The sequence below is a fragment of the Hipposideros armiger genome, unplaced genomic scaffold (genome assembly GCF_001890085.2).
Source record: "Hipposideros armiger isolate ML-2016 unplaced genomic scaffold, ASM189008v1 scaffold_143, whole genome shotgun sequence".
Lineage (NCBI taxonomy): Eukaryota > Metazoa > Chordata > Mammalia > Chiroptera > Hipposideridae > Hipposideros > Hipposideros armiger.
In genome coordinates, this window is record NW_017731493.1 from 2,298,496 (window position 1) to 2,322,657 (window position 24,162).

The following is a 24,162-nucleotide window of genomic DNA, read 5'->3' on the forward strand; positions in this document are numbered from 1 at the left end:
GTTGAGCTGTTGTTCAGCATCTTAGCTGTAGAGGGCAGTGTCACTGGCCCTCATATGTGGGATCTGAACTGGGGCCCTCTGGTGTCCCAAGCCAGCCCTTAACCAACGCGCCACTCGGCCGGCCCCTAAACCTTTTTTTCATATGTAGGTAGTTACTGTGCTTTATAACTTTGAAAAGTATATATAATTTATTGTTTACATAGTGTGAGGAGAAATACATTTTCTACATTTATATTTCTATAAAGTACATTATAGATTTTACTCTCTTAGGAGCAAAATTACTCTTTGGGGATATTTTCTCTCTTCCCAGTAGATGGACTTCAATCTATACTGAAAAATGTTGGGATTTGTTTATTCTTGGATATATTAAGCATTCTAAACATCCCCTTTAGCCCCTAAAATATTCGTTTTCATTTGGATTATGTAGAGATAGAGAATAATTGAAAATACAACCATTTGGATTTATTTTGCATTGGAAGAAATGAATACGTGTCACACTTTCAATGTGTGTTTACTAATCAACTCTGAAAATAAAATTCACTGTGGTGAGACTATTTTGTTGGAGCCTACATGTACGAGAAGGGAAAAACTTTATTCCATTTTAATTTGACTCTTTTATACCTACATAAAGACCTTTAACCTAATGAGTGAACAGATGAAATATTAACCTACATTCGCTTTTATTTGTAGGAAATAAATACTGTGAAACTGGCAGCAAACTTTGGGAAACTTTGCACAGTCCCTCTGGACAGCATTCTTGTAGACAATGTTGCACTACAATTTTTTATGGGTAGGTAAATCCATTTTATAAAAATAAGATAGCCTTGACATTTGTAATAATTATACATATTATAAATTTTAAATATGTAATGTTACGCATGCAGACTCTGTCTCTCTTCCACTCCCATTCTCTGAAAAGTTCCTTTTTCTTTGGAAAACATAGAGGTAGAAATTTGTTTTGTTTTGAACAAAATAAATGCTTATTATAAATCTAATGTCCATTGACTAACCTGCTTTTAAAATAAACCCCAAGAGAGGCTACTATGAATTTAAATTATTTGTGAAAGAGTACTTTATGAGGAATACACGGTATATATAACTTGTTTGTATCAGTGAGGGAAAGACTTTATTTTTAATATTTTAATATATATATTTATTAGTTTTATTACTATTACATAAAAATTGCTTTTATTCGGAGGGCATTTTCAGCATAACTCCGATTCCTCATTTTCATGATCAAAATCATAAATGCTTGTTTGTTGAGTTCAATAATTATTTTTAATATTTAAAGAAATATTAATACATATTATGATTAATAACCTTTATTGAGAACAGAAACTGAATGTTGGTGAAGTAGTTTATTTCTGATGAAGTCTTGTGTAGCAGTTTTATCCCCTACAGATTATATCATTTTTATCAAAAATTTTATTAAAAAAAAAAAAGTTTTTATTTGTAGTTCCTATATAGCTGGTGTTTTTAACTTAACCAGTTTGTGATGTAACTATATTTTCACCTGAGACATTTGCTAAACATTTTTAAAATGTAGAATTTTAAGTGTTTGAAACTTTAATACTTTTTAACTTGTCATACAGCTATGTGCACCCAGAAATGTGTGACATTAATAGTCTGTGTTGTTGTGGATTTTGTTTGGTAGATTACATGCAGCAAACTGGAGGTCAAGCACATCTCTTTTTTTGGATGACAGTGGAAGGATACCGGGTGACAGCCCAACAGCAACTACAGGTTTTATTAAGTCGTCAGAAAGATGGAAAACATCAAACCAATCAAACCAAAGGTCTTTTAAGAGCAGCTGCTGTTGGAATTTATGAACAGTATTTATCAGAAAAGGTGAAGATATATTTTGGTTATTGTGTTTTTATCTTTTTTGGTAGTATCATTAGTAATAATTTTTATAGCACTTGTAAATATCCATTACTCATGCTAGGCACAGCTAATTCACAAAACTTGGCTCATTTAAATCCTGGTAACAGTCCTATTGTGTATCATCTTCATTTTATAGGTGAAGAAACTAATGTTTAGAAAATTGAATTAACTTGGCCAGCCAAGGTCATGAAAATACTAAATGACAAGTCAAGATTCAAGGCCACACACACTTTAGACTCAGAGACACAGTAGTTGAAAGTAAAAGGATGAAAAAGATAAACCAAGCAAACAGTAAGCAAAACAGAGCTAGAGTGGCTATACTAATATTAGATAATAGATTTTAAGACAAAAATTGTTACTAGAGAAGAGGAACAGTTTATAATAATAAAAGGGTCAATTGATCAGCATTATAAAACAACAATAAACATAACAAAATGCCCACATACATGAAACAAAAACTGGCCAAATATAAGGGAGAAATAGACAATTCAGCAATAATAGTCAAAGAGAATGTCTCCTTCCATTAATTGATAGAAAAATCACCAAGGATATACAAGAATTAAAGAACACTATAACCCAATTAATTAGACCTTTCACATTTGTAGAATACGTCCCCTAACGACAGGATAAGGCACATTATTTTCAAGCACACGTGGAATATTCTCCAGGATGGACCATATGATAGGCCATAAAACAATTTTTATTAAAAAGTATTGTTTGAAAGTATTGAAAAATTATACAAAGCACAACTTTTATGTGTAATAGAATTAGAAATCAACAACAGAAGAATTTGGGAAATTCATAAATATTTGAACATTAAACAACACGTTTCTAAATGGTCTCTGGGTCAAAGAGAAATCAAAAGGAAATTAGAAATTATTTTGAATTGAATGAAAATGAAAATACAGTGTCAAAATTTATGGGGTGCAACTAAAGCAGTGCTAAGATGGAAAGGTATAGTTTTAAATGCTTATATAGTAAGAAGAAAACTCTCACTCAAATCAACAATCAATGTTTTCAACTTAAAAATCTAGAAAAAGAAAAGCAAAATAAATCTAAGGCAAACAGAAGGAAGGAAACTAACGATTAGAATGGTAATCAGTGAAATAGAAAACAGAAATAGTGAAAATCAATAAAACCAAAAATTGTTCTTTAAAAAGAACAACAATATTGACAAACCTACAGCTAGATTGGCCAAGAAAATAAGAAAGACACAGATCACCAATGATCACAGATCATGAATGAAAAAGAGGACGCCACCACCAACCTTATAGAAATTAAAAGGACTATAAGCAAATATTAAAACAACTTTATGGCAACAAATTATACAACTTAGATGAAATGGACAAATGTCTAGAAAGACACAGATTGCCGAACTACCTCAAGAAGAAATAGAACATATAATAAATAAACAAATGTAATTAATAATTAAAAATCATCTCTCAAAAGCCCAGGCCTACATGCTTTCACTGGTGAATTCTGTCAGACATTTCAAGAAGAAATAATACCAATATTTCATAAACTTTTCCTCAAAATAAAGAAAAAGAGAACCACTTTCCAGCTAATTTTATGAGACTAGTGTCATTCTGATACCAAAGCCAGACAAAGTCATCCTTTAGAAAAATACAATTGCCATGAATGTGGACATAAAAATACCCGAGTCCAGATTACTCATACTCCAGTACTTTTAATGACTATGTCATAATACCTTTTAATATATACTTATTAGCACAAAAATTATATTTGAATTTTATTTGAAAACTGCTCATTAGTGTACTTGCTTACATTTTTGCCTTATTAAATATATCATACTTAAAATATTCTTAAAAAATTTTAAGAACCATAGTATAACAAACACCTATATAACCTCATCCAGTTCAAGAAATAGAACAGTCGCTATACTTTTGACGATCCCTGTATGTTCTTTACATGTCCTCACCTCAGGTTCATCTGCTTCCTTACTTCCTGGGGAAGCCAGTTTCCTGTAGTTATTCACTTGCTTTCCCATTTAGTTTTGCTACACATCATGTTCTACACAATATATGGCTTAGCTTTGTTTTTAAACTTTGTATAAATAGGATGATACTGTATGTATTGCTTTTTTCTCCTTCACCATTATATTGAAATCCCATAATGTTGATGAATGCAGGTATATAGTTCATTTTCACTGAAGTATTTCATTGCACAGGTACAAGAATTTATTTACCTTTGATGATGCTTACGAGTACATGGTTTTTTTCCATTTCATTTCTATTCACCGCTGCTCTGAATGTTGTTCATGTTTCTTTGTGCACATATTTAAGAGTCTGCTATTTGAAAACACTGTTTCAGAATATATATCTAATTAAGTCTTTTGCATGTTAATTGTTTTTTTGTTTTTAAAGATTTTTATTGGAGAATTGGGGGGATGGGAACAGTGCTAGGGAATTGGGGGAAGGGGAACAGACAAGTTGCTGTCCTTTTGTTCTTCAATCTAGTTGTGGAGGACGTTGCTTCACTGGCCCAAGTTGGCACCATCATTGCGCTCTTCCCGGGCGAGGCAGATCAGTCGCCGGCTTCTGGACGGCCACTCACTGCTGCTGCTGGCCGCTCACGCTGGCTGCTGGCTACACACGGTAGCCCATGGCAACTCACTGCCACAGGGTGCTTACAGCCTACACTGTCGCCGGCGACTCACAGCAGCCTGGCTCCAGGTTGAGCTGTTGTTCAGCATCTTAGCTGTGGAGGGCAGTGTCACTGGCCATCATATGTGGGATCTGAACTGGGGCCCTCTGGCATCCCAAGCCAGTTCTTAACCATCGCGCCATTCGGCCGGCCCTGCATGTTAATTGTTAAAGTAAGTTTTAGAGTAAATTTTACTTGTAGTCCAATAGTTTGGATTACAATTATAATGGAAAAATCAGAAAATTAAGTTATTTAAGTCAGTTTCAGCATTTTAAAGATATCATTTCATTGTTTTCTGGCTCTTTCTAGTTTCTGTTGAAAAATCAGCTATTAGTTTGTTATTCTTTTAAAGGTAATCTCCTTTTAGCATTGGAAGACATCCCATGTCTCAGGAAACTTATTCCGGGACACAGAAAGTCCCAGATTTTAGCCAGGGATGCAGAAGGTTGAGGAAAACATACAAAGCCCATCCTGTGATTCCACAAGTAAGGGCTGAAAGCAGCATGTTTTGTGTCAATTGACTATAGCAGAGATTATCTACGTTCTGTAGTCATTGCTGTTTTTTTACCTTGACCTCTAATGTCAGCTACCATTATTTCCTCCTCTTGATAATGGATCCTCTGTTGTGTATCACTCTGAGTACAACTTAAGTGCATTCTTATCATGATTGTTAACAGTTCATCTTTCACTTTTCCTATCCTGTGCTTTGTATTGTGATCAGACTGTTGAAATTTTTTTAAAAGATTTTTATTGGGGAATTGGGGGATGAGAACAGTGCTGGGGAATTGGGGGAAGGGGAACAGACAAGTTGCAGTCGTTTTTGCTCTTCAGTCTAGTTGTGGAGGACGTTGCTTCACTGGCCCAAGTTGGCACCATCATTGCGCTCTTCCCGGGCGAGGCAGATCAGTCGCCGGCCTCTGGACGGCCTCTCACTGCGGCTGCTGGCCGCTCACGCTGGCTGCTGGCTACACACGATAGCCCATGGCAACCCACTGCCACAGGGGCTGCAGTCTACGCTGTCGCCGGTGACTCACGGCAGCCCAGCTCCAGGTTGAGCTGTTGTTCAGCATCTTAGCTGTAGAGGGCAGTGTCACTGGCCCTCATATGTGGGATCCGAACCGGGGTCCTCTGGCGTCCCAAGCCAGTTCTTAACCATCATGCCACTCCGCCGGCCCTGAATTTTTTAACATTATGAATATTATAACTATGTTTTCTAAAAGTTCAGATAGTAAAAATGAGAATGATCATAACACCAGTGCCATCATGACTCAGACATCAGCAAAAAAGAAGACTAAATGACTGGGTTATTTTAATGACAGATCTACATACAGCTGGATTAGGGAGAGTAAATAACCAAATAGACCATATTGCACAATGTGCAGAAAATATTTTGGGATTCGTCATGGTGGAGAAGAGAATGTGAAAGCAAATATGGAGACTGAATATTACAAGTACTTTTAAGTCAATAAAGAGTTCTTTACATCTCCCCTAAAGACCCCGGTGATCAGCTGAAAATAGTGATTATTGAATTAGCTTGGGCATACTGCACAAATGAACACACATTGGCCAGTCTTTCCCTTGAATATTTTGTAAAAAACTGCGTAGATTACGTTTCGTGCTTCAGAGGTTTCAACTGAAATATCATATGGGTAGACAAGAGGAAATTTTGATTAAGGTGATTTTGTACTTTAAAGTGTAGAGCTTTTTCTGTTGGATCTTCTCAGCAGTCATGCTTTCCATAGCATATTGTGTTACATCAAATTGAGGCAACATGAGCATATTTTCCATAGCTCCTAGGTACTTTGATTTGAAAACAGGGAGTTTTAGGTGTTTTCTTGATTTCTCAGATTTTTAATAAACTTCCAAAACATAAACTTTGCTCATCTGTCTGCATAGACAGCAGACAGTACGAATGTAAATTTTAGCAAATTCGATTCAGTCTATAAACTTCTTTCCAAAAAAATGAAACGATCTTCCTAGCTTTACCACACGCTCCTTCTGTGCAGCACTGCTAGATGGAGAGTGTTTGCTAACCTGTGATACTGAGGTTTTGTAATGAAAGTTTTTGGTCAGTTTTTGTTTCAGAACATGTAGAAACAATGAGATTTTGACATTATAAGAATGTCAGGAGATAACATTTTTAACATTGATGTTAAGATGGGTTTCATTGTTGCCAGTCAGAGAAAAGATTCTAAAACATTGGCCTGCAGTAAAATCGTATTTTCAAAGAATGGGACAAGAATAATATCTTCTTTAATTCAAAAATACATCAAGAATATGGTGAAAAGAATTACAGTAAGCAGAAATGTATGTGTTTTTCTCCAAAAATGTTGAATGATCTTTGAAGAGGCTAAAAGGAACCATGAAAAGGATGGACTGACCTGAGGTGTTTATGTGTAGGCTATAACAAAAACTCATACTGTGAAAAAAATGATGCAGTTTTTAGAAATAAGACTATTTGAGAATTCAAAAAAATATCATCAGAAAGGGACAGCCTCCTCAAACCGAATTTTCTGTTTCTTTACTAAAACTATAATTTATTTAGAATCCATCTTCAATCTTCATAAGTTTAAAGGATCTGTGTGTTTTAAAACCATTTGCCTTAAGAAGGAGAGGTTTAACTTAAGATATTCATTATGCTTTGAAGTATTTAAAAATGGACATTTTAGACATGGATAACTTATATGAAGAATTCACAGATGCAAAGGACCTGATTGAGAGACAGCTGGTCTACCAAACAAGCCAGTGAATACAAAGGCAATGGACATTTTCTGGAAAGCTGGAAAAATACCAGTAGGACACTAAAAACCTGCTATTGTTAGAAAGTAAAATCCCATCACTGTATGCCTAAATGATTTTGATTGATGTATATTTAACTTTATATCATCACATTGGACTTGTAAGGGAAAGAAGTATGATGTAGGCTTAAGAGCAGAGCTGAAAGTCGGTGAACTTTACATTTGATTGTACTCAGTTATACAGCTGTGTAAAAGAAAAGGCTATTCTAAAAGCCACAGGCAGATCAGAGTTTTATTAAAAAAGGAAACACACAAGTAAAAATATCCTATGGGGAAAAGCACCCCTTTTCCCCTCCAAAGTGAAACGACCACCATACAACCTCCCTTGAGTTCACTAACAAGAATTTTGAATTAACAAGGGAGCCTTAGAAGTTCTGTAGCCCTTTTCCTACTCATTTATATCCTGTTTACTTATTTTTTTCTCCTTTTATTGATTTATTCATTCTGTTCCTTAGATATTCTGTTGGATAGCATGGAGAAATTATTTAAACAATGCATTCTTTTGTTAGTTTCCCTAAGAGTTTACGTCCGTACCGCTCCTTTTCTCCAAAGACTTCAGAACTAAATTTCAAAAAGTTAACATACTAAGGATGACCGTATTCCTAGCTTTTCAGCATTTTTTTTTCCTTTCAATAAAGTAATTTTGCACACTGAACATCAGATTTTGGAAACTGTTGGAACAGATTAACTTTTCAGATTTTTCCCTCTCATATTACACTGGAACTTTGCTGTAGTGTTATAAAACCAAATTTAGGATCAGGGCAGTCTTTTTTAAAGGTCATTCAAAAGGATTGTTTCTAGTGTTAAATGATAAGTAGCAAATGGCTTATTCTTACCGCAGTTATATTAAATACATATCTAGGACTACAGAATGCTAAAAACTAGCTCCTAATGACAGCATTTCCTATGTGCCAGACGTTGTGCTTGTATGCCTTATATAAATCTTTTAATCCTGTAATAAACTTATAGTCGTATTTCCATGTTGCAGATTGAGTAAATGTTGTCTACTTGTCTGCTGTGTAGCATGTGATGGCGAGAAGCTTCTAGCTCTTATTTCAGCTTTCTTCAACATCAGGTGTCACACAAACCAAGGATTTTCTGCCAGTTGCTTTCAATAATGATTTCATTATTTAATTCTCCTACTGTCGAGGCTTAACGTGTATTTTGAATTTCCAAAGGTCATTACTACTATTATTTTTCTGTTTGTTAGGCATCCCCAAGAGTTACAGTTGATGATTATCTGGTAGCAAAATTAGCAGATACTTTGAATCATGAAGATCCAACTCCTGAAATTTTTGATGACATTCAAAGAAAGGTATTAAATACAACATTTATCATTAGATCTTTCTTTAAAATGCTATCTTTCTATATAGGCATGTAATTTGTTTTTAAAAAAGTTATTGAAAAATTATAGGAGAGGTAACTGAAAAGATGATTTATGGTAATAGCACTTACAAAATAATAATTACAAAAAAGGTAGGCCAGTTTTGTTTTTTTATTTGACAAGTAAAGAACATGCTTATTTTAGGTTGTTTTGTTTTTTTTTAATCTTCCTGAAAAGCCAGATATATGGTCTTAGAATTTCATGAATTGATGATGTATAAATAAAATCACTGAAATTTATTTTAATAATGTGCCTGGAGCCTTTATGGGGACTTGTTTCTTAAAGCATACCGCTTCCTAGAACATTGCGCGTAAACCACTGTCATGTGACTCGTATTGCAGTAGGACCCTTTCCAGTGCAGTTTAGGAACTGTAGGGACCAGGAGAAATCGTTAGTTGTGACATAGTCTTATTGCTGACATCTTGTAAACATGGAGCCTGTGATTCATTTTAGCCAGACTCAGTCTAGCTTTTGGCGAAATCTTATTAGTGAAAATCAGTACATTATCTGTAGTAATGATTGAATGTCTTCATTTATTCAACAGGTATATGAATTGATGCTCCGAGATGAAAGGTTTTATCCTTCCTTCAGGCAGAATGCACTTTATGTGCGCATGTTAGCTGAGCTGGATATGTTAAAGGATCCTAGTTTCAGAGGATCAGATGATGGTGATGGAGGTAAGTGGCACACGTTGTACGTATGCGCACGTGTGTGTTCCTCTATATTCTGCTTACCAAAAAAATGACCTTTCAGACAAGATAAAAAATTTCTTGAAGCCAAATATAAATTGTAATGTATTTAAAGCTATAAATGAATGACAAGGTTCAACTACCTTACTAAATTAAATGTTGAAAATTTAATAGCAGATTAGAATATGTAATGAGAAGCCTTGAATTTTTAAAGAAGAATGTTTCATCAATTTTGTCACCCAAATATTTTATGGTAAGTAATAATATTATGACTAACAATAAGATTATTGAGAAGATTAGATGAGAATAACATGTAATGATTCTGAGAGTATATTATAAAGCATTATAAAAAAAGTAGTTTTTTTATCTCTGTATACCCATTTCCAAATCCTGTACGATATAAGCTGGAAGAAACTACAACAATCATTTATTCCATTCTTTCCGGTTTTTTCAAATGAGGATACTGTGAGCTTGGTATAGTGGAGAAAGCAGACTGTAAGAATAAGAATATTTAGTTTTTACCCTTGGTCTACTAAATACTTATTACCTGTGTGATGTTGGCCAAACACTTAATTTCTTTAAGCCCCATTTTTCTTAGTTGTAAATCTGGAGTAATATTCTTCTCCTCATAATATATCTTACCTCAGAGTCATTGTCAGATTTAAGTGAAATTCTGTATATAAAAATGATTTATGAACTAAAATACAAATACCAGTTTTTATTAGTAGGAAATGATTAGTTATTTAATAACAGTGGGGAGGCAGCTGTTAGATTTATTGTCTTGGTGTTTAGGCTTTAGGCAATCACTACGGCTTTTTCAAATGGTAACGCTTATGATTTTCTTGTCTTTATAAGATTGTTTAGTCAAAAATAGGCCTTCCCCACATTTTTCGTTATAAATTCATTTTCTGACTTTCAAAATTAAGCTTCCTGACACTTTGTGTATATTTTTAGGCATTCTGAAATTTTGGCTACTTTGCAGGCATTTTGAAATAATTGTCTAATGTGTAGCTGAGTTTTGGAAAATGCAGGCTACAATTGAGCCTAAAATTAATAGGCCAAGCCTTATTGTGTGTGATGCTATCCTCTGGTTTTTTTTTGCTGGGGAGGAAATTTCATTCCTATTTAACTAAACTTCAGTAGGTAGCTAGCTAGCTGGATGGATGGCTTGCTAATGCACATTCTCTCTCATCTCTCGCCTCGCCTTCTCCCCTTTCTTCCTTCTCTTTCTCCTTATTTGTGATTGCTTTCTTTAGTTCAGCTTTAAATTATTTTAAAAGTAGATACTTTTTTATTAAAACATGGTCTCACAGCCTTTTAAAATATTTAAGTTTTCTGTTTTAAATTTTAACTTCAATCACATTATTTTTCTCAACATGTCAAACTATACTTTCTTTTCTTTTATAAGCAATTATCAAATTCTTGATTAAGTGTGGACCTAGATTTATTTTAAACTTTATTTCTGCATCTTCTTATTGTTGATCAAGAACTTAAACCATGCCTTGTTTTTCTCCTGATTTCATTTTTAACTTGACTTGTCTTTGGTGGGAATCTTTAAGTGATGGGCAAACCACAGGGGTAGAAGGCATATATTTCAGTAAGGAGAATAGAGAACTATTTGTTTATTCATTTTCAATTGTCACCTTGCTGTTAACCAAGGGGTAATCATAGGTGACGTTTCCTGTTTACTTTTTGTGACCAAAGGTCTAAGGAACCAGGAAGAGTTCTTGGGCATTTAGAATTGTTGAAGTTGGAAAGCAACACTAACTGCCTTTTTCTGAAAGTAATGGACATTTGTTTTGAAGACCCCTTTAGAGATCCAAATTCACAAATAATCTCTTAAGTGCTAGAAACCGTATATTAACTTTAAACTATAAATAAATATTGCTTTACCATACATTCATGGATTTGACAGAGGGACATCTTAATTGGTAACTTAATTTTCTCAGATGTAGATAAAATCCTAAGGGAAAAGATACTTTAATAATCTATAATTAACTTACTAACATAATTTTTAGTTGCTTTTTCATTAAATGGCATTGCTTATGGAGTTTTACATATGTTTTGTTCTGTTAGTTATATATTGTTTTAAGAATGTAGACAGCTGGTATTTTTGAGCCAAATCTACCAAGAAGAAGTAGACTTAATAGATATATTAAAAATCAATCTGTTTTTTTCACACTAAAGAATAATTTTATTGGTAACATCTCTTAATCCAGTAAGACAGATAACAAAATACCTGTCATATCCTAATGGACTTTATTCTGCAGTGTTTTCCTCATGTTTACACTGCATTAGACAACTTGATAATACGATACTATGAAGTTAAAATATTTAATAATTGCTGTCCTTGATGAATGCCATTTTGTGTTGGTGTGTGGAAGCAATACACACACACACATTTTTCTTTCATTGAAATTCCTGACTTGGAAAACCATGGGGCTTAAAGGAACAGATGTTTGGGAGTAGTGTATCACAGTTTTCTTTTCTGTTATGTCTTGGCTTGTGTGACTTTCATTCTTGGTATTTGAACCTTAGATAAAGCACCTGTTTCAAAAGATTTTTATTGTATACTAAGTTGAATTTCCCTTCCCACAGAATCTTTCAATGGGTCTCCTACAGGAAGTATAAATTTGGTAAGTACTATTATGAATGCTTTGATTATTTAAGTGGCTTGAAAATTATATGAAAGGCTGAGCCTTAACATGTAAATAAATGATATATTAGAAGCCCCCAAGTCATCCTTTAATATTATAAGAAGTTATGATTTTAAAGAAATGTAAAATTCACATATAAGGCGTCTGTGAATTAGAACTTAAAAATAAAACTTTCACTTTTAAAAATGGGCATAAGTCATAACTGCATAATTCAGTTGCATTTGATAAAAATTGATTTCATTCTTTTTTTAATTAAAGTTTATTGGGGTGACAGTAAAGTTACATTATTTTTAATCTCAATATTTAGTATTTTAAAATGACTGATTAGTGCTATGATAGGCAGTAAATTTGTGACATAAAAATGTTTACATTGGAATTAGTTTTTTCTTGTATTTGGAAAAGAAATATAAAGCTAGTTGGGGTATCTGAAAACTTCTAGATATTTAAAGTTTACAATATAACAAATTCAGGCGGTTGTAAAGGTTTTTTTAAGCATAGGTAGTCTTACAGTGAATTAAGCAACTAATCATGTGATTATAGGTTTAAGAATGACATGTTTTTAGCATATGAGCTGTCATTGACATTTCATACATACAAGGTGAAATGTGAAATTATGAACATTTCAGGTTTTTTATAGCATATCCTTCCTTGCCATTGAATAACATATTTCATAAAATGCTGCTATAAAAAAAAATATATATATATAGATATATATCTATATATATAGATATATAGATATTAGTGTTCTATAAAAGTTTCAGCAGAGTTTGGGGGGTGTAGAAGGAGATTATTTGCTTTGTTTTTCCTTCTACTTACATTATTTTTTCTTCTAGACTTTTGGTAATAGCTAAGTGGTTTAGAGGCCCATTATCTTACATTGTTTTCAGTACTACTACACTTACTTCTGAAATAACCTTATTGAGTAAATGTTTTATTACTGTACCAAAGTATGACGTTTAACAAAACACTATAGCAAATCAGCTATAGTGTTATGTCGGTTATTTTGTAACATTTAAAATTGTTTCCTAAATCATTTGGTATCATTACCATTTACTTTTTATATTCCATAGTCTTATAACAGAAAGGAATATCTTGTAGAACATGAAGAAACTGTTAGCAATAATTTCATTGTATCGAAAAAAGTTTCCATGTGTGACAGAACTTTTCCTTGCTTTGAAATTTTCTAGTATTCATATTTGTAAGTGCTTGTACAAGTGTTTGAACACTAGTAAAAAAATATTTTTTTCTTTTTTCCATATCTGGAATAAATGCTTTTTTAAATGAGAGAGACCTCTTTTGTCAAATAGTGATATAAGCCAGAACAGTCTTGGGATGGAAAAAGTTACACTTGAGGTCAAGTGACTTGCAATATTTTATTATTCAGATAAATCAATTAAATTCAAGCTTTTAAGTAGCTGGAGTTTTTAGGTTCTTTTTTTTTTTTTGTAATTCATAGGCATTTTAGTGGATAGCTGCAGTTTGAAAATTGTTTAAGGTTATAAACTGGATCATAATAGTTTATTCCAATATACTAAGCAAAGAAAATATGTAATGTGTGGTGTTTTACTGATTTTGCAATGAGATTGGCAGGTAAATTATAAGCGTTTGTAGTAGTGCCTTTTTAGTTTTGTTTGCTGGATTCATTATCATAGTAAATTTGAATTTTCAGTGTTTGTCTTAGCATAATGTTAAAAATCTTTTTTTTTTTTTTCAAATTCAAGAACTCTTAACCCAAGGATTAGTTCATAAATGGGATTTTATTTCAGGAGAGCATTATGTGCTTGTTTTGAAATCAGTTTTCTTTTACTAATTAATACTTACAGTTCTAACTCAGAATGTAGTTCTGTAGTTAATATTCTTTCATCAATTGTAACTATATAGTCTACTTGATATTACATGTAATTATAACTGACTAATGCATAAAAGATGTTTCATCACATTTTTATCATGTAATGAAAATAATATTAATTGTATATTTTAAATGTGCTCGTAAGACATTTATATACAAAGTTTTCTAACAACTTATGGGTTTCTAGTATAAGATGCCGACATGTTTAAAATAATAAGGAGCATTTAGCTTTTTAAATGCTACCTACAAGGGAAGGCTACCAATAATAATAATTATTATAACAATAATACTTTTTTGAAAAAAAATCGATTGTTATCTACTCTGATCATCTTCCAATTAAAAACAATCTAAATTTTGTTGAATACTCCATTTCCTCTGAGTCTTCTGTCTTTCAATAAAAATAATATTAAAGCAATGGTTGTGCTATTTCTATCGTAATGTTTTATTGTAGTCATATGAGCACTTGAAAAGAAGTGCATTCCATTTGTTTCAAAGTATTTCCACTCACATTATACCTTGACAGAGGCATGTAGAGCAGGTGTTGTACTGTTATGCCACTGGGAAAACTGAGGTGCAGAAAAGACTAGCTGATATGGCTAAAGTCCCTTTTGTTTCAGCAATGAAGCCTGGACTAGACCTAACTTAAAGATTTTCCACATGACTCTTGACCAGGGAAGTACTGTGGATAGCTGTCTGGAATTATCACATTTTGCTTCTCTTAATGATCGGTCTTTAGTAGATATGCTTTTGATTTCTTCTTAGAATGCAGTTGCCTTAACTTAAATGGCTTTATGTCATAAGTATGGCTGCATTACAGTCAATTTAGATGACTCTTTTAGTAATAATTGGTAACATCGCATTAGGACCTCAAAGTTCATTCAAATCCTATGGTTTTTAAAGTGTAAAATATGTCTGAATCACATGTCTGTGTGTCAGAGGTCTCCAACACCCCTCCTATGTTCAGTGATTTACCAAGTGGAATCACAGGCCTCAGCATAGTTATACTCATGACTAGGTCTTATGACAGTGAAAGGATATATAAAGCAAGATCAGCAAAGAGAAAAGATGCATGGGTAATGCCCAGAGGAAGTCAGGCACAATTTCCTGTCCCATAGAAGTCACACAGGACAAACTTAATTTCCCCAGCAATGAATGTGACATCACATGTGAAATGTTGCCATTAGGAATGCTCATCTGAGACTGACTGCCCAGGGTTTTTATTGTAGACACATCACATAGGCACCCTCTGTCTAGCATATACCAAAATTCCAGATTTCCAGAAAGAAACCAGGTGCTCAGCATAAACTACGAGGTTGGATAATTAAGTTCACGAACTCATCCTAGAAAAAGTGCTACATAACTCATTGCTGAATATCACTACAGTTACCTTAGAAGTACTCCCCTTGGGAAGCTATGCATCAACGCCAGCGCCTAGCCCACCCTTCAAAGCAATTTTGGAACTCTTTTTCTGGAATGGCCATCAGAGCTGTGATCGTGTTACCCTTGATGTCCTGAATGTCATCAAAATGTCTTCCTTTCAATATTTCCTTTATCTTTGGGTAAAGAAAGAAGTAATTGGGGGCCAGATCAGGTGAATAGGGAGGGTGTTCTAATGCAGTTATTTGTTTACTGGCTAAAATCTCCCTCACAGACAGTGCCCTGTGAGCTGGTGCATTGTCGTGATGCAAGAGCCATGAATTATTGGCGAAAAGTTTAGGTCGTCTAACTTTTTCGTGCAGCCTTTTCAGCACTTCCAAAGAGTAAACTTGTCCAGTTGGTACAAATTCATAATGGATAATCCCTCTGACGTCAAAAAAGGTTAGCAACATCATTGCAACAAGTTCATGAACTTAATTGTCAGACCTAGTACATTGTACAAACAGTTTAGGTAGTGTGAGCCACTCTTAGCAGTTAGGGAATGGTGGGAACCTTCCCTAAATCTCAATTCCCAGATGCCATCCAGCGGCCAACCTTGCAAGCAGTTCTTTCCAAGGAAAGCAGTTTCAGGCCTGCTACATTAACTCTTTTCCATAGTCTGTCTTCATTATATGATTATGTTCTTTTCTTTGTATATGTTGGTGTATGTATATGTGGCAAATTTTTAAAAATTTGGACCCAAAGACTATAGTTATAAAAGATGCAGTCTGGGTCGGTCAGTAATTTTTGTTCGTCAAATTATTCTTAAAATTAATCAAAATCTATCTTAGGCTATGGATTCACTTCATTGAGTAAGTAATCATAGTAATAGCTAACATTTTTTTGTGTTAGGCAGTCTTGTAAATGTTTTACATGTCTTCTCATTTAATCCTCACATAACTGTGACGCAGGTGCTATTATTCTCATTTTACAGATAAGAAATCTGAATTAACTAAAATTATTTCCAAATTAACAAAAGTGTTAAATAATACAGAGTTGGCTCTATTATATTTCAAGTTAAAAAAATTGAAATATTAACTTAAGAATTTATCCATTTATTTTTATCCACATTTTTTTTCTTGCCATATATTGAATATAACTGAGAAGTATAGCAAATTATAGTATATGGACAAGCAATAAAGGAAGAAATAATTTACTAAATTGATTTCTAATTTACTATGTTATATAGTTTCCTAATCTTGGCTATTTTCTCTTCTGTTGGTATAGATAGGATTATTGTTGAGGGGTGGGATACAAACAATATAAAACTTAAATGGGGCAAAGATGAGTAATGCATATATGATGTAGAATTCTTTAACACTTTTTTCCCCATAAAATTTAGAAAACCTTGTTTCTTGATTTTTTTTTTTTTCCAGTCTTTGGATGACCTTTCAAATGTATCCTCTGATGACTTAGTACAACTTCATGCTTACATTTCAGACACTGGTAAGAGACTTTATGGTATATTTATTACTTAAAAACTATTGATTATTATTACTCTTACATTATTTTCCACATTTAATTTCTACAAACCATTCTTCTGTTCTGTGGTCATATTTTTAAGTTATTTTTTTCTTTTCGGCAGCATGTTCTTCATTAAATTCTATGATGTTGATTTACTTGTGTATGTGGGTATTTCCTTTTCTCTAAGGTTGTCATTGTCAACATTTTAAAAAGCTCAAATTCTAAGCATTGTGTCATTGCTAATAAACTCTGAAACCAATCTTTTTCTCTTTGTTTATGTCTAGTTGATTAGTGTCTGCATAATTGTTACTAAATTGTTTTGGGGCAGATTTTAGTTCAATGTTTGTTTTCATGCATGCAGAGTCAGATTAGATAACTGGGTAAATGAAGCTTTTAGGTATAGGAGTTTGAAGAAGTTCTAGACATGCTTGGATGAAGTTTGAAACCTCTAAGATTGTGTGTCTCAGCATATGTGCAAAATGGTTAGTGAACTGAGGAAAAAAATAAATTTTCATCATTGCCACTAGATTAGATAAGTTTAGTAAGTAGTAGACAATGATAGTTTTCTTATCTGGACTGTCACTAGTACAAGAATATAGGAGTATTTTGTCACATTACATGTTGACGTATAAACATACTGAGGTATATACCTGAGTTCAATTTCATGCTTACAGTTTAGATACTGGAATGAAATATAGTATAAGTATAGCTTAAAAAATAATTTGCATCTTTTTTTTTTTTATCTCTTTTTTGCTTCTCACTGGAGCTGGAGTCTCATTTTGCATTCTGTTCTCTGCAAAATTTCTGGAATAAGTTATCCATAATTGCTATTTCAGTTGTTTCTTTATCTTTTACAAATAGTTGGTGCACACGTTTAAAGATTTTTATTGGGGAATTGGGGGAGGGGAACAGTGTTGGGGAATTGGGGAAGGGGAACAGACAAGTTGTTCTTCAATCTTAGTTGTGGAGGGCTCCAGTAGCCATCTGGCTCCCCAGCAGTAGCTCATGGCCTCTAAGCTCAGGTGCTGTGTTCAGTCTTAGTTGCAGGTGGGCATAGCCACCATCCCATGCAGGAGTTGAACCAGCAGCCTTGTTGGTTAAGAGCGCATGCCCTGTCCACTGAGCCAGCCATCCGGGCAGCAGCTCAGCTCAAGGTGCCAAGTTCAGTCTTAGTTGCGGGTGGGCATAGCCCATCATTGAACAGGAAATCTTGTTGTTACACCAGCTGAGCCATCCTGCCACCTGTTGGCAGCTCAGCAGCAGCTTATCTTGGGCGCAGCGTCACTGGCCCATGTGGGAATCAAACCAGTGGCTCTGTTGCTCAGAGCTCGCACTCTTAAGCCAACTCTTAACCAACGTGCCACTTGCTGTCCCACGTTACTGTGCTCTTAAGGATCATTAGATAACATCCTTCCTTGTCAATAAATCTAGAGGTCTTACTGCTTTTCTTTCTAGCTTTTGATAAAGTTCTTGCACTTTTTCCTTCCTTAAAGTTTAAATTCTTTTGTAAACCTCTATTTGCTTTATTAGCTTGTTTTCCAAATGTGAAAGCTTTTGTTGAAGTGCAAACATTTAGTATTTGTCATTTTACTTCTTTCTTGAAGATCTTAAACTTTATGTCTAGAGGACGACACTCATGACCGTACTTCTATGTGAATCTTTCTCTTCCCTGAGAATTCTGATTTTTTTAGCTACTTTGTCCATTTATTTAAGAAGTATTTATTCTTAAAATATATGGAAGCACTATGCTAAGCATTTTTAATAAGTTGTTATTTCTGTCAGTCAAACTTAAGTGTAAATACTAAAGAAGCAGCATAATAGAGTGGTTAAGAGCACAACTTTTTGTCCAGATTGCTTGGGTTCAAACCCCAGCTCTGCCACTTAATACTTGGGTGAACTTGGACGTGTTCCCTAATTTCTTTGTACCTCAATTTCCTCATCCATAAAATGGGATGATGATAATAATAATAATAATAATAACAATACCTCATCGCGTTGTTATGGAACTAATTAACTCATTACATTAGTAATTACATGGTAGGCATTATATATTAGGGATTGTTCTGTAAATATTTATTTTACCAATTGGTCTCCAGAGTCTCTTTGAATCCAGGTCCCACACTCTTAACATCTTTATTCCAGGAAGCAGAACTGAGAGTCTGGTGCAGTGTTACTCAAGTATCGGTCCATGGACTGACTAGTCCTTACTGCTTCCTTTGTTGAAAATCTTGCTTTAGAAAACACTGACTAAATTAAACAATGTAGTTAGTGACAAGATTGATTTTTATCCTTCTGGTCCTTGTTTCTTACCTGGTTATGGATTAGTAACAAATAATATGCACATCGCCTGCTGTGAGTAATGTCCTAATGAAAACAAAACTTACAATATCCACTATAATATCTCATCATCATCTCAAAATCAGTATACATAGCCACATTTATGTTCTTTTAAAACTAAATTACCTTCTGTCTTCTGTGCTTCTTTTATAATAGCCTCATTATGCATTCTGTTGTGCATGCACCCTGGTCATGAGCTCCCCTGCCTATCAGTTTTTGACAAATCTGATTATGCTTTTTTAGAATGCTTTCTTACATTCCTCCTTTCTTTCTTTTTTTGTTCCTTGCTATTCTCTTTGCTCTTGTTAACTCCTAATTATGTTTAGTTTAACTCCTAGTTATGGTTTGCTACCTAATGGGCTCCTGCTTCCTGTTTTCCTTTCCCAAACTTTTCTTGAACACAGATAATGCCATTCCCTTATTGCCATGCTAACTCCGTTGCATGGTGGTGGTTCTCTAACATTGAAACAGAGTGTTGAGCAGTTTGTTCTGCACAGGTCTCTGAGAGAAGGATGATGGGAAGGGGTGAACTGTGAAAAACAGTGTTACCTATAGTTAAAGCCCGTGAGAGCAACATGGCCAAAGTCTGTCCCTAGTTTTATATTCTGTCAAATCAGGAACACCGATATTAGATGGAAAGGGAAGGAAAGCAATTTTGAATAGTAAGTGCAAATCTTAGCAAAATGTTGATGAAAGCCTGAGAGAGGTTTCTGTGTAACTATATTTGCCAATGTAGATTTCTAACTTTTATGTGAATAAAATAATTTACTAAGAAACTACGCAGACCATTCTTTGCCTCGTTATATATGAAATAAAAAATATTTAGTTGGCCCCCAAATTGGCCACTTTTTAACTCACAGTATGGATCAGTGTAATCTCTTTTTTTTTTAGATTTTATTGGGGAAGGGGAGCTGCCAAGTTGTCCTTCAGTCTTAGTTGTGGAGGGCACAGCTAGCTCAGCTCCAAGTCCATTCGCCATCCAGCTGCCTGTCGGTAGCTCGTGGCTGCTCAGCTCAAGGTGCCATGTTCAATCTTAGTTGCGGGTGTGCATAGCCCACCATCCCATGCGGGAGTCAAACCGGCAACCTTGTCGTTAGGAGCACATGCTCTCACCAGCTGAGCCATCCTGCCGCCTGTTGGCAGCTCAGTGGCAGCTCAGCTGGGGCGCAGCTCACTGGCCCATGTGGGAATTGAACCAGCGGCCCTATTGCTCAGAGCTTGTGTTCTTAACCAACTGAGCCATTCGGCCAGCCCCAATCAGTGTAATCTCTTATTAGAGGAGCAGTTTTGGTCAATATGGTAACCTAAACTCTTAATGGAATTATTACCTCCCACACATAGAACGGCTGAAAACAGTAAACTAAAAATAGCTAACTAGGCAATTCTACAGACCATCACAGACCACAAAGAAAAACAAATTTAGGGAAATGAACTGTGGAAGCCAAGGAGCTCATACAAACATAGAGACTGCTGTCTTGATTTTGATAGCATTTTTATGTCCTCAAGTTTAAAAGAGTCAGTCAGGATGGGCTAAGGCCATGGGAAGTTAGAACCCAGTCCTTTGCAAAAAGCCCAGTCACGAAAGGTGGCTTGATGTGAAAAGAGGAACTAGAAAAATTTAGCCTACTCTCAGGGAAAAGAACAGAGAATGTGACCATCATGGTTGGAAATGGTATCTGTCACCCACAAGAAATTGAAGGCCTGTCTTGTATCCCAGCATGGGTATGTGTAGATTCAGCCGTGCTCAAGTGATTGTATACCAGGCATCTCCTAGCCTGAGAGTATGTTTAGAATATTCAGAGATAAGAATGCAGCACTATGAAAAAAGAACCAAGTAAAATTATAGAAATCAAGAAACATAGTGATTGAAATTAAGGTCAGTGGATGGATTAAAAAATAGGCCAAATATAGATGAGTGGAGTCAATAAACTTTTAGAGACTGAAGAAATGATCTAGAATAGAATGCAATGCAGAAAGATAAGAGAATGGAATATAGGAAAGACAAAGAAAATGCTTCAAAGGGCATCGCTTACAACTAGTACAAAATGTGGACAGGTTTTGATTTTAGACCACCCGACTTGGATGGTTTATGGAAAACTAGAAGGAAAATACCTTTTTAAAATCTCCAGAATAAACTACACTTGTTAATTGTTGAATATTCTAAATGAGAAAGATTTGCCAAAAGAGCAGATAAATCTTATCCTGTGGCTTTTTCATTCTGTTTAGTCGAAGAGATTTTAGTTGGAATACAACTAAATAGTGAAAGCTAGTACAAAAGGTTATTATTTTGTTTCTGTTATTTTTCCTGTGTTAAATTTAAGGCTCTCATGCTATATTGTGAGGTGGTACTGTGGTATTATAGCTAATAATAAGTATAAGCTCTTTGGGAAAAGAGTCCAAAGTAGACACCACCGTGTGGTTGATGGGTGTCATCAACACCCATAGTTCATTTTTCAATGCAGCCATCGCATATAACATCGTATGGATGTGAGTAGAGAGGACAGGATTCTCTGTTTTATCCTTTGGTGACATCCTTTTGTCTCAGCCTGTCATTTCAAATTCTTCTTCATTTCATGTTGTCCTTTTGTTTTTGTTCTTCATCTTCCTCCTTTTTGTGTCTTTTGTTCCTCTTCATTTTGTTTTAAATAACTAGTATATGCTGACTATGACCCATATGCTGTGGCAGGCGTTTGTAATGATCATGGCAAGACATATGCATTATATGCCATCACTGTGCACCGGCGCAATCTAAACAGTGAGGAGATGTGGAAAACCTATCGTCGCTATAGTGACTTCCATGACTTCCACATGAGAATCACTGAACAGGTAATTAGGTTTTTAAAGTTTGTGTACTTTAAATTGTTTCCTGATTCAATATTTCATTCTAAGTAGTTCTGAGGATGCTAAGGTATTGACCAAAGCTAATGAAAGAAAATAAGGTAAGAATATTTGTATAAGTAACATAAATGTTACACTGATTTTGAATATTTAACCCATTGATCAAACTTTAACTAATCTTAATCATGGTGGACTAGACAAAATATCAGTGGTATACCTTGGAAAATTAAAATGAATGTATATGTCTCATTTTAAGAGTCTTGTGAGTGTGTGTGTGTGTGTGTGTGTGTGTGTGTGTGTGTGTGTGTTGTGCTTTGCAGAGGTATTTGGGTTTCGTTTAAAGTAGGGATGAGGATCACCGTAGGACATTTTGTAGTTTTGTTTTTTGGCAATGTAATTCAGAACTATAGTCATTTTAAATGGCATCCTTATCCAATAGTGTAACAGTTAAATCTTTGATACTTTAAGTTGTTTTTAAGAACCATCCTAAATTAAATTTAACATTAACCAAATGATGTTTTTAATCCTTACTAAATACAACGCTCTTGTTTTATAGAAGTATAAAGACCCTTAAAGATAATAAATATAAGCAAATTATTTCTCCTATTTTTTATTAAATATTTTTTCTTGTCCTTAACTTAGAAAAAACTATCACCAGATGAATTGGAGTAGGCAGGTCTATGAAATTTAACTTCTGAGAGTCTTTGATTTCATTCAAGGTTTTTAAATATACAACTGATACTAAACAAATAAAACTTATAATAATGGTGACATTTGATTGGGTGGACTAAAGCTTTAAAATGACATTGTACAAGTTTAGTGATCCGAAAATATATTTTTCAATAAAGATAGTGGGGAAAATCTGCTCGGCACTGTGATAATCTCATTAAAATATTTTGTGAATGAAAGTGAGATATAAACCATTAATAGCTCAAAAATGATTAAAAACAGAAGGTTAGTGTTGACTCTACAGACCCATATTAAAAGGACTATTTTGAGTTGTATTCAGAAAGAACTTAATAACTTTGGATTTGTCTGTTCTTCTGTTCTTGTTGAATACATCTTCATGCTTCGCTTGATTTGTTTGCAGAGGTGAAAGAATTTTCTGCCCCTCATTGAAGAAATAATTGCTTTAGTTTTTCAAATATTATCTGTTTGATATTGTTTTAAAATCTCATAGCTCATATATTTCTTCTCATCCTCACTTTACCCAAACATGACAAATTTTAAGATAATATAAATTGCTAAGAGTAGCTTTATTTACTTTCAAATTAATGGGAATTTGCTATAATATGAAATTTTCTTTGTGTGAATAGCTCTAATTTTCTTTCTATTCTACTATTAAGAGGACTAATCATTGCCTAATTTAAATGCTCTAGGCTAGCACCATAAACATTGTGTTTACATATTGACAAATACAAGTGAAGAACATATTTTTTTAAACTTTATTAATAAAACATTTTATACAGAGATTTCCCTTTTCACTACAGCACCAGAAATTAATGAAATTGGTAAAGCACAGTTTATTTTTGAAAGGGCTCACGGCAGGTGAAGTGGATGTTTTGACTTAGTGTTTCCTATGAAGTCACAGTGGTAGTGAGTGATTACTTAAACGTTCAGATTGCTCATAGAGCTTAAGAAATTAAAAACTAAGCTTATGAGTGAAAATTTAGGTTTAAGCAAAATACTAAGCATTTGTAAATAAGACTCAAGCTGTTTCCCTTTTTTTAGCTCTGCCTTATCTGTAATTTTTAAACTCAGATCCCCCATAAAATAGCAGAAGAAAAATGTAATGACTTGTAATTCACCAGCTGGTAACAGTACAACCCATTGACACAAGCTTTAACTCCATAGAGCTCTTAAAGTATTAACTTTATTTTAAAACAGGCTTCATTTTCTTAATTCAACTTTGCGATGTAAACTTGTTCCAATCTAAATATATGAACTATCATTTATCTTCTTTAAAGAATTTTCAGTAGTCTAATTTGATGTTTTATGGATAAAGAGTTATACAATTAAAAGGAAATAATTAAAATGTTAAATGTCATAATCTTTTAGAAATGGCCTGAACTACCCCTTCTTTCATATAACAATTATTTATTGAGCTTTTCCTATGTGCCTGGCACTGTTCTCAGTGCTGGGAGTATAAAAGTGAACAAGACAGACCGAGTCCTTTCTTGCC

General features: G+C 34.1%; 1 protein-coding gene across 3 annotated transcripts in view; it reads left to right on the forward strand.

The window, feature by feature from the left end:
• The window catches only part of SNX13 (sorting nexin 13), a 106,704-nt gene that overhangs the window by 60,988 nt on the left and 21,554 nt on the right, over positions 1–24,162 (forward strand). For 2 of the 3 annotated variants that reach the window (XM_019650626.1, XM_019650627.1), the window contains 7 exons: positions 691–790; positions 1,655–1,848; positions 8,557–8,661; positions 9,275–9,407; positions 12,018–12,055; positions 16,718–16,787; positions 21,829–21,968. In XM_019650626.1, the coding sequence (XP_019506171.1) occupies positions 691–790; positions 1,655–1,848; positions 8,557–8,661; positions 9,275–9,407; positions 12,018–12,055; positions 16,718–16,787; positions 21,829–21,968 (780 nt within the window). Of the gene's footprint in view, positions 1–690; positions 791–1,654; positions 1,849–8,556; positions 8,662–9,274; positions 9,408–12,017; positions 12,056–16,717; positions 16,788–21,795; positions 21,969–24,162 lie in introns of all 3 variants that reach the window. The other variant, XM_019650625.1, reaches the window with a different exon arrangement.